The 12,301-nt window shown below is 28.6% G+C and overlaps 1 protein-coding gene across 7 annotated transcripts in view; it reads right to left on the bottom strand.

Annotated features, from left to right (window-relative positions):
• Trpm (transient receptor potential cation channel, subfamily M) overlaps positions 1-12,301 on the bottom strand; it is a 34,233-nt gene that overhangs the window by 10,058 nt on the left and 11,874 nt on the right. For 6 of the 7 annotated variants that reach the window (XM_085487614.1, XM_029303711.2, XM_029303712.2 and 3 more), the window contains 8 exons: positions 9,999-10,548; positions 9,458-9,669; positions 9,212-9,379; positions 8,526-8,585; positions 6,954-7,166; positions 5,647-5,995; positions 5,380-5,525; positions 750-1,340 (listed from right to left, as the gene is read on the bottom strand). In XM_085487614.1, coding sequence (XP_085343740.1) covers positions 750-1,340; positions 5,380-5,525; positions 5,647-5,995; positions 6,954-7,166; positions 8,526-8,585; positions 9,212-9,379; positions 9,458-9,669; positions 9,999-10,548 — 2,289 coding nt within the window. The remainder of the gene's footprint in view (positions 1-749; positions 1,341-5,379; positions 5,526-5,646; positions 5,996-6,953; positions 7,167-8,525; positions 8,586-9,211; positions 9,380-9,457; positions 9,670-9,998; positions 10,549-12,301) is intronic. The other variant, XM_029303715.2, reaches the window with a different exon arrangement.

The following is a 12,301-nucleotide window of genomic DNA, read 5'->3' as shown; positions in this document are numbered from 1 at the left end:
AATATACAATGAAAATAGGTTGTTCTATTTAAGAAATTGAAGGTGACCTTTATGTGGCTTTCAAGCTACTATTCAAAGTCAAACTAATGGCACCATCTTCCCTCGAAATCATACAACTTTTGTCTGAAACATTTTTTCTACAATCAAAAATAAAAGTTATTTGGGGTAGGACATTATAAAAGAGGACGCTCTGTATATAATCGAATGTTCTATTTTGCCACCTCCAAAAACTTTTTTATTTCTAATTATACATACAACAAAATACTTCAGACAAAAGTTTGATATTGGTGACAGAAGATAGAACTACTGACATTTCTCTGGGCTGCATTTCAAAATTTATTCCTTGGAGTGGAATAGTTTTTCTTTGTTCCGATTGGTTAATCAAAAGCTACTCTATCTCAAGAAGTAAATTTTAGAATATGAATTTTATACAATAAAATGTTTTAAACAAAAGTTGTTTGATTTAAAGGAGGACAGAAGACAAGCGCTATTAATTGTTTTCCAAAGGGCGTTTTTTTATGGAACTATTCTAATCTTTTTTATATTAATCGATTCTTTGCAATTTTTGGCATAAAAAGTTATAAGGGTAAAATATATAAAAGTATGTAAAAGATCCTCTTTCAATTTTTGGTAAAGAATCATTTAAAATTTTTCCCTTATAAAAAAAAAAAAAAAAGAAGAAGGATAATTTTTAAAAGTTAATAAAAAACATGCTAAAATATATTGATTTTTAAGAAGTGACAACATACCTGAAGAGATGCATTTTGATTGCTTTCCTTCTTATCGATATCCTCAATCTTTTGATGCATATTTTCCACTCGATCCGTCGTAACTTTCACACGCTCCTCCGTGGACATTTGTAACTTGAGCTCTTGTTCACGGAAGTAGCCCTCCACGCAATCCTCTTCGAAGTCATACAACCGTTCCATGTCGTCGGCCTCTAAGAACAATTTCAAGCCATTGTCGCAAGTCTCCCCAGTGCCGCTTTTGCCTTGCGTAACGTGTCTGAGACAATATCTCAGCACCAAATATATGTGGCAGACCACTATAAGCGGCGGCGGCAAAACCGGCTTCTGCTCATATTCCATAACGACGGTAAACCGTTGGAACATCCAAACTTGATGAGCTATAGCATTTACCTCATTGAAAATATTGTTAAATACCGCGATTAAAAGATTTATCAGCAAAATATTGGCGACTAAAAGATACACGGACATTACAGCAGGTGTGATCCAACGACCTGTAAGGCACGGTATCATTTCTGGTTCTTCCCCACAAACAGGATCTATAGAATCGGCGAACACTTCTCCGTACAACATAAAATACGGCTCCTTAAATATCTAAAAAAAAATGATCATATATGTATATATAATACATGCACAGTATATAGGGTGTCCCAGACCGCCTGTACACCCCTTTTCTTTCAAAAACAAAGCATTTTAGAGAAAAACGTTTCAGATAAAAACTATATAGATTTGAGAGGAATATAAGATGGTGCCATTGATTTGACCTTGAAAAGTCATTTGAAGGTTATGTGAAGATCAACTTCAATTCATTAAATGGAACTATCTATTTTTCATTACATATTCTTGTAGGTTATTAAGAACTTTCCAAAACCCTATAATAAAGTATTTTTTCATGGAATACTCTTTGAGTTATAAAGGTAACAATTTTTTGGCATAAAATCTATATATATAAGTACCGTCTGTCTGTATGTATGTACGCGAACTACTTCCGCATTTGTGGACCGATTTTCGTGAAATTGGTACCAAAATGTTGCAAATTTTTCGGGGGTGGCTGCTGTGGTTTTTTTTTAAATTTTTATTTTTTTTCCTCAGAGGAGGGTATGTTTTTGCGAAAAATATTTTTTTTCAAATTTCTACGCCAATGTGTTTAGAATGTTCAGAAATATTGCAAAAAAAGATTTTTTTAAGGTTAATGATTTTTTTTATACCTTCACCCACGCGCCACCCACGCACTTTCACATTAATAGATCGATTCTCTAGAGATTATTATAGAACCTAAATTTTGAAAATTTTTCAGAGATGGTTAATGTTTTTTTTTAAGTTTTACATCATCACCCACCCACCCACGCACTCATACATTTATTGACCGTAAGTACCGTCTGTCTGTCTGTATGATCGCGAACTACTTTTACATTTATGGACCGATTTTCACCAAATTGGTACCAAAATGTTGCAAATTTTTCGGGAGTGGCTGCTGTGTGGTTTTTTCAAGTTTCCATTCACCCACGCACTTACACATTTATTGACAGATTTCACGAAATTGGTACCAAAATTTCGTAAATTTTTTGGGGATTACTACTTTGTTTTTTTTTATTTTACATCCACCCACGCACACCCACCTGCGCACTTACACATTTATTGGCAGATTTTCACGAAATTGGTACCAAAATTTCGTAAATTTTTTGGGGATGACTACTAGATGTTTTTTTTTTATTTTACATCTCCACTCATGCACCCACCCACGCATTCACGTCTTAATTGACCGATTCTCTTGAAATCGGTACCAAAATTTATTAAAATTTTGCAAATTTTTCTAGGATGACTATTCGGTGGCTTTTTTAATTTTACAGCCCCACCCATGCACCCACCCATGCATTCATGTCTTAATTGATTGATTCTCTCGAAATCGGTACTAAAATTTTGCTAATTTTTCGGGGATGGCTAATATTTGATTTTTTTTAGTTTTGTTCATCTACGCATGCGCGCATTTATGGAATAGAAAGGCTTTGAGGACCGCGCTTCGCGCGGTCCGAAAAGCTAGTGTAAAATATATATATATATATATATAACTGGTAAAATAGTTCAGTTTCCGGTAATCATACCTTAATATTTTTTTTACACGGAATAATGAGATCAATCAATTGGTGTAAAAAAAACACATGCTGCTTATAAAAAAAGTATATGCAGTTGCATGTTGAATATTACATATTCTTTTTAAAACAATTATCTGTTTTTTTATACTAATTGATTGATCTTATTATTGTACAAAAAAGTATTAAGGCGTGATATAAACATTGAATATTTTACAAGATATTTTACATTTTATGTCAAAAAATTGTTAGTTTCAAACCTTTATAACTCAAGGAGTACTCCATGAAAAATACTTTATTATAGGATTTTGGAAAGCTGTTTAGATAACCTACAAGAATATGTAATGAAAAATAGATAGTTCTATTTAAGAAATTGAAGTTGACCTTCACCTTTAAATCAAAATCAAATCAATGTAATCAATATATATATATATTCCCCTCAAAACCATGCAATATTTGTCTAAAACATTTTTCTCTAAAATGCTTAGTTTTTGAAAGAAAAGGGGTGTACGGGTGGTCTGGGACACCATGTATATATATTTGGGTGTTTAAAAAATTTTTTTTATTTTCGCCGCATACCAGCTAAAAGTTAGCTAGTGGGGAGATAATTACCCTAACGTGTCAACTCTAATTGATTTTATTTAATGGTTCCATATTCGCTTTGAAATTTTCCCATTTAAATAACACGGGTAATGTTGTTTTTCTTAATAAATTTGAGTTATTTTTATCAAAATCAATTAAAACAATTCAAAATTCGGTCTCAGTAGTTACTGGGGTGCGTTCCGTATTAACGTCTGACACGTCGGAGTGTCAGTTAATATGGAACGCACCCCTGTAAATAGTGTTGATAACTGCTAAAACAAAGTAAACTAAGGACACAGTGGAAAAATTAATAAAAAATCATTAAAAAAATTAAAAAGGATAATTTTTGGATATTTTCAATTTTTATCTATTTTTAACATAAATACAATTTTATGATTTGAATAATTATTTCTTATCTTTTAATTTGGACAACGAGCAACAAAATGTTTTTTAAAAATATAAATATAATAAAATTTTTGTTTTACAATTTAAAAGTTTTATTTAATAATTATAATTAATTATAATTATAATTAACTTATTATAAATATAATTATAAATTAATAAAAATAATATTAATTATAATTTATTTATTGCATAAATAATTTATTTATTACATAATTAATTATAATTATTACATAAAACTTTTAATTTATATTTTTTAAAAACATAATTTTTCTCTTTTCTCAAACTGAAAGATGAAAAATAATCATTCATATCATAAAATTGTATTATTTAATTGTATTATGTGTATTAATTGTATTATGTTAAAAAATAGATAAAAATTAAAAATAATCTAAAAACCGCCTTTTTTAATTTTTTAAACGATTTTTTATGAATTTTTCCACTGCGTCATTAGTTTACTTTGTTTTAGCAGTTATCAACACTGTTTATAGTAACTACTGAGAAATTTGAATTGTTTTAATTGATTTTGATAAAGATAAGTCGAATTTGTTGAAAAAAACCGCATTCCCGTGTTATTATTATCTCCCCCCTAGCTAACTTTTTAGCTGGTATGCGGGCAAAAATAAAAAAAAAATTAAACATCCTAATATATATACAGAGTGGGCCATTTTAAAAAATACGATCAATTTTGGATCGTGTCCGGATCTTGTCTTGACTAGTTGGATCATGCTTGGACTTTGCCCTGATTGGTCGGAGCATGTAAAATAAGACTATCGGAAAGTGAATATTTTAAGAAATATTTTGTATTTTTATCAAAATGTAGTAACTTTCGAGCTTTATAACTCGAAAAGTACGCAATGGAAAAACATTTGACTATAGTGTTTTGGAAAGTTCTCAAGGTCAGTTACAAGAATATGTAATAAAAAAATAAGGGATGCCATTTAAAAAAATTGAGGTGACCTTCGCGTAATCTTCAAATGAATATCCAAGGTCAAACCAATGGCACCATCTTATAGCCCCTTCGAAACCATACAACACATATCTGAACCATTTTTTGATATTTCGCTTAGTTTACAAGAAAATTGATCGTATTTTTTAAAATGACCCACCCTGTATATATATATATATATATATATATGTATATATATATATGTATATATATATATATGTATATATATATATGTATATATATATATATATATATATGTATATATATATATGTATATATATATGTATATATATATGTATATATATATGTATATATAAAATAAATTTAAAAAATATTTATACTAATACTATACTACATTATACTATATTAAACTAGATATTAGATAAGATATTATATTATATTAAACTATATGTATATGTAGGTAAACTATACTATATTACACTATATTATACTATATTAAAAACCTATATTAAGTATATTTAAAAATATACTATATTTAAAGTATAAAAAATATATACAAAAAATGTAGAGATTTAAGAGTATTTAAAAGATATAAAAAAATTTATGATTTAAATATATAGAAATTTTTTTAACAATATTATGTACATACGTCTCGTATTATGCCCCATTTGGGCTCAGAATCTTGATTCAATATAGCTTGTCTGGTTACACCGAAACTCATTAGCACAACTAGCAAAAGCACCACGAAGTATATCATGTTTTTCACCATTTTTCCCATCATAGTCACAAGAGGACCTATAAAAATAAGTAATTATGTATTAAAAAAAATAAAACAAAACATTATGTATTATACATTTGTAATAAAAATTAAAAAAAACGTAAAATCGAAACACTCTTAGTTTGATATTAAACATACCGAAATATTTGTTGACACCAAGGATATTGAGTATTCGTAAATACCAGTAGATACAATCAACGCAATATATGACGCGACCTACATCGAAAGTTGAAGGTCGCAAACGTAAAACCAGTCCAATTTGGAAAAATATAATTGCAGCAGCGTCACATGGATTCCACATGTTCCAAGCCCACACGCTAAATTTATGTGAGAGTTTTGCAGGTTCCGAGATCACTATTTCGCGTACTTTTTCGCATCCAAGAGTACAGATGTAAGCGATTGCGTATATTTCTGCTAACGATGGATGTGCCTCCATTTTTATCAGAATGCAATACGAAAAGAATAGCAAAAAGATAATATATGCTATCTGTAAAGGAAAATATTTATAATTTATTTTAAAAACTATTACTATTATATATTATACCATACTACATACTATATAATATATTACATTATCTACTATATATATTGTACACTTGTAGTACATAGTAAGTATATATAATCTATATTATAGTACTAGAGCATAACAAGTAATATGTACAGGGTTAGGTATTAACTAGTTAATTAGTTGAAAGTTAAAAAATTAATAACTTTTAACTTAGTTTAATTAATTTAAAATGTATTAAATTTTAACTTTAATTAGTTATTTTTGATCTTTAATTAATTTTTTTCCTAAGTTAAATTTTTGTTATCTCTGAATACCATTATTGTTTTTTATAAGTTATAAACGTATTATTTTAAATTAAAATATTAATTTTTATGTTTATTTGTCATCAGTTGTAATTACCAAAAAATGTTTTTGTATAAAAATTAAAATTTTTGTTATTTTGTGTGTGTGTGTGTTATTATAAATTTTAAAAGAATTAACAAACAAAATTCCAATTTAATATAAATAATATTTTTAAAAATTAACTTTTGATTTAACTTTAGTTAATTTAATCTTAACTTTAACTCTGAGTTAATTTTTTATTCATGCAAACTTTTAACTTAACTAAATTAATTTTATAAGCAATTAACTTTAATTTAACTTAGTTTTTAAAAAATCATGCAAACTTTTAACTTGACTAAATTAATTTTATAAGCAATTAACTTACCCAACCCTAGTAATATAGTATTAGTATACTATAGTAGTATAGTTTTATAGTATAGTAAGTATTAAGTATAATAATAGTACTATATTAAAAAAATAGTACTATATTTAAAAAATATGTAAACATAACACATTGTATTTTTTACTGCAACTTATTTTGTAGTAAATGTAAATGCACGCCAATAATTAAAAAATTCTATGTATTTTTAATAGTAAAAAATATCTTTATACTCACAGCATTTGCCCAGAATTTTGTAATCGGAGCAGTGTAGAATTCATATAGTTTCTTTCTTAATCTTAATGGCCTAGTTGTTTTATTATCATAATATTCAGATTGAAGACCATAAGAGCGATATATTACATCGTCGTTGTCAGTTAATACTTTCCCATTCTCTTTAACAATTGTCTCCTTGACTATTGTTGTATTGTGCTCGTTGCTAATTAAAGCCTACAGAAAAGAGTAAAAAATACATGTATATTATTTAGAACTATTCAAATATATCATTTATATATTCGGAAGAATAATTACATACATAAAGTTTAATAAATTTCTCAGTGCAGAGTCGAATAGATATTAATATCAAAATATTTGATGAACAGAAATGAGAGATTTAGTTCTATTTAATTGTAATCATTCATTCAGAAATGTGAAAAAATAACAGTTCTATCGTAGGCAAATTTGGACAAAGAAGAAATTCTTAAATGTCTGTAAGAGAAATTATTTTATAAAATATGAAATCGCTAAATATGCATGTTTGTAACATAATATTACTAAATATTTACATACATATCAATATTTAAAGAAAATTAAAACAAAGATTCTCAATTTATTAATAAGTAAATTTAAAAAATTTTTAATTTATACTCAGTGTATACTAAAAAATTGAAATAAAAACTAAGTTAAAAAAATTTTATAAATTTTCAATTTTCAATAAAATTTCAAAATTAAATTGTGATATTACACTTTATAATATACATAAATAAAATTTTAATAATATATTTTAGAGAAAAAAATAAAAATTACGTCTGTAAAGAAAAGATCGATATTAGAAATATTTGCAATAACTTATTGAAATATTTATGTACATGCAAAGAAAGTTGTTTTGTAACATATTAAACAAGAGTATTATACATTAGACTATAATAAAGAACTATTGTACAATTTATAATTTCACAAATATATTAATATTTTTGTGTGTATTCCTAAGTAGCAAACTGACGTCATTAAATGTCCAAATAATATCATTTTGACATCTAATGATATCATTCGATGCCACAATGATGTATACTGACTACCTAGGATTATTTACAAAGATATATTTACCTTCAAATATTAATGAACAAATAGAAACTAATTGTAAATACTAAGTTGTAAGAATTACATTTAGAAAGTATGTAAATAATTACTAATAAGTAATATAATTAATATTAATATTGGTCTATTTTATTTCTAGAATCTAGAATATACCTAATATTGGAATATTATGTACATATGCATATATATATATATATATATGTGTGTGTGTATGTATGTATATATATTATATATTGTATATGGAAGTTGTAACACACTTTATATGATATTATCATAAAAATAATGAATTCTTAACATTTGAAGGAATTTCATTGTGTTATTATCTATGTAGTACAAAGTGAATGTTGCATGTACATGAAAAAAACTACATGATTGTGAGAAATGACTAATAAAAAATGACTAAAAATAAATAAATAAAAGATAGCTAAAGAGTGCACCAGAGAATGTGATTATTGTATAGGATACACTGCGTTCAGACCGATATAAATATACCTTTACGCCTTGTTGGTTGATGGATTTGTTGCGTACGCTCAGGCTCCTGCGCAGACGTTTCTAAAAAATAATTAACACGCATACCCACATAGTCTATATGTTACAAGCGGTTCAATGCACCTTTAAGATAGAGAAAATTAATTATGTATGTGAAAAGTATACCCCTCAATCCAGGCATTATAATGGTACAACAATGGAATGTGTGAATAACGCAAGTATGACAAAGTATAAGCAAAGGAAAAAAACAATATTACATTATTTCAATGAATAATCGATGATAGAATAACATATTCCATTAAAATAAAAAAAATATAAGCCAAATGGAGAGATTATGCATTAATATTAAATTGTGTTACCTAAATAAGTATTTACAAATATTATGCATGTTTTTACATAATTTTGGGGTGAAAATGTTTCAATAACAATCTTATTATTTATTTCATTATATATGTTTTTAATATTTAAAGCAAAAAGCTGTTAATATTTAGCACTTAAAGTATTGTCAAGTTTGCATAATCTTTCAATTAATAATACACAATGGATTAAATTTAAATAGCATGCTTTCATCGTTATTAAGTCATTGCAATCTTTCAAAATAGTCAGGATGTAGTTGTTAACTAAATACATCTGAAATTTTTGGACAAATAATAACTGTTATACTTTTGTAAGGTAAAAAAAATAATTACCTCTACATCTGGCCCTGCGGGTGTACTCTGTTCAGAATCGCTGTCTTCTTTCTCATCTTCTAGGGCAATCAAATGTTCCTCTTGCGTCTGAGGCATCAGTTGCAGTTCTTCTCTACTCTTAAATTCTAATCGCGTTATGTACAGAGGACAGAATAATCCCATAACCACCTAAGAAAATATCGAAATGCATGTTTTATAAATATTTGATCAATCGATTACAATTAAATAAGTTCAGAAATTAATTACTTTCAGATTCGTATTTTTACGTGTACGAAGACCACCCATCCATAAGTCGGCTAGAATAATTTGGCTACAAGGATGCGCTAATAATTGTCGATGATTCGCTGTAACTGCGAGAGACAGGCATGTCTGCCCTGACCAATTTTGAAGTTCCGAAGTCAATAACTGTTGTGTCTGATCATCATCTTGTCGATAACAATAGTCCAATAATTCGAGTGCTATAAAAAAATAGATTCGATATGATTTGATAACATTGATTATATAAAATTGATTTTATACAAGGTGTTCCGTTTTAACATCTTTTTTCAAGATCATGTGAAGGTTAATCTAGTCTTTTTTCAAGGTTTTGTAAAGGTCAATTTAGTTTTTTTTAAGGTCATGTAAAGATAAATCTAGTATTTTTATGGTCATGTAAAGGTCAATTTAGTTTTTTTTATATAAATATTTTCCTCGCAATTTTTTGATATAAAAAGTTCTTCTAAGTATATATTTAAAATAGGGCACCTTATATATATTTTGAAATAAATTTCTACTTCTTCATTTATACCTATATTTTCAAACTCTTTGCCATAACCGCGTAATTCGTCATAAACTTCGGTTTCCAGATCATCCTCAGCCGCTTCATGCGCCATCGCCTTGTACAGTTTCAGGGCAACAAGAGCCTTAGCCAGGGCCTCCTCCCCATGTTGCCACATTAACAGAGCCATTTGCTGACGCTTTGTCAATACGGCCCAAATGAGCAGTTCGTTGAACGGGTAGTCGAAGAGAGGCGTGTCGCGATGAGCCGGCAATGTTTCCGCGAGTAGACTCATGGTTAAACTGTCGGATTTTCCACCGGAGCCCGTATTGCCGTAGCGTGTATTGCAATTCGGAGCGCAGCTGTTCCGATGCATGTATTGCTGATTACCGCCAGATTTCTTCATCACCTTGGTATAAATAACGCGAAACCTTCTACGCGTATACTGTGCTCGATACGCTCCACCCATCAATTTGTTGATCACGAGACCGATGTCGTGCAGGGTGTACATGTAACCTCGTGGAATATTCGGCCGTACATCGCGCAGGATGTAGCCCAACGTATTTGATGGGCCTTCTTTCTAATTAAACAATTAAAAAAAACAAAGCTTGTCAATATTATAATACTATAAACTATATATTATACAGTTACAGTATAATATATAGTTTATAGTATATTGTATATATATATATATATATATATATATATACACATATATGTATACAATATACACTACAAGTTAGATGTACTCCAAATAGTATAGTATATATGGTGTATATATATTAGTATATACTATACATAGTACAGTATACACTACTATATACTAGTATATACTAGTATGTACTAGTAGATATAGTATACTATAGGTCTGTTTTTTTCGGCTGAACTGGCTACACTAGTTCAGGGGTTGTCTTTTTTGCTTGACATTGGAAGGAAAAAGATAACCTTTGAACTAGTGTAGCTAGTTCAGCTGAAAAGAACAGACCTTATATTAGTTACTGGTATATGCTACTAGTGTAACTATACTATGTATAGTACATACTAGTATATACTATGTATGGTATACACTATATACAGGGTGAGTCTTTTTAATCTTAACGGGCAAATATTTGAACATCACGGGGTTATAGAAAAAAATGTTTCATACAAAAGTTGTAGAGTTCAGAGGAAGACATAAGATGGTGCCATTGATTTGACCTTGGATAGTCATTTGGAGGTCATGTAAAAGTCACCTTCAATTTCTTAAATGGAACTACCTATTTTTCATTACACATTCTTGTAGGTTATCTCAAGAGCTTTCCAAAACCCTATAATAAAGTATTTTTTCATTGAGTACTTTTTGAGTTATAAAGGTTTGAAGTTGACAATTTTTTTAACATAAAATGTAAAATATTTTGTAAAATTTTCAGTTTTCTGTAATCATACCTTAATAATTTTTTGCACGGAATAATAAGACCAATCGACTAGTATGAAGAAAACAGATAATTGTTTAAAAAAAATGTAATATTCAATATAAATTTAACGTATAAGACGGGCAACAAGAGCCAAATCGCGGATGACAATGCGTTATCTTAACGAAACTAAATAATTTTCCGTTAGAATTAAATACCGGTGCACAAAGCACCAAATTTTACTTGGACACGGCCAAGATTTTAAAATATGAAATAATCTCATATTTTAGATTTAATTTCAATACCCCCTTTAACCCCCCCACGGAAAATAAATAAATGAATGCAAGAGAAAAATATAGATCCGAAAATCACTGAATCGGGAATCGAACCCGAGACCTTTCGCTTGCCGGGCGACTGCTCTTCCAGCTGAGCTATTCAGATCCTTTCGATTCTATACTTTTCTTGTTATATATATTAAGATTGGTAAACAAACGCATTTTTAAGCCAGCGTGTATCAATATAAGAGTTTTAACAAGGCTCTGTAATATAAATATAAATTTAACGTATAAGACGGGCAACAAGAGCCAAATCGCGGATGACAATGCGTTATCCTAACGAAACTAAATAATTTTCCGTTAGAATTAAATACCGGTGCACAAGGCACCAAATTTTACTTGGACACGGCCAAGATTTTAAAATATGAAATAATCTCATATTTGAGATTTAATTTCAATACCCCCTGCATTCATTTATTTATTTTCCGTGGGGGGGTTAAAGGGGGTATTGAAATTAAATCTCAAATATGAGATTATTTCATATTTTAAAATCTTGGCCGTGTCCAAGTAAAATTTGGTGCCTTGTGCACCGGTATTTAATTCTAACGGAAAATTATTTAGTTTCGTTAGGATAACGCATTGTCATCCGCGATTTGGCCCTTGTTGC

This window comes from Nylanderia fulva, unplaced genomic scaffold (assembly GCF_048542155.1).
Source record: "Nylanderia fulva isolate GAGA-0341 unplaced genomic scaffold, ASM4854215v1 Scaffold58, whole genome shotgun sequence".
NCBI classification, from domain to species: Eukaryota; Metazoa; Arthropoda; class Insecta; order Hymenoptera; family Formicidae; genus Nylanderia; species Nylanderia fulva.
The sequence above is the reverse complement of the archived record's forward strand: the minus strand, read 5'-3'. Positions and strand labels throughout refer to the sequence as shown.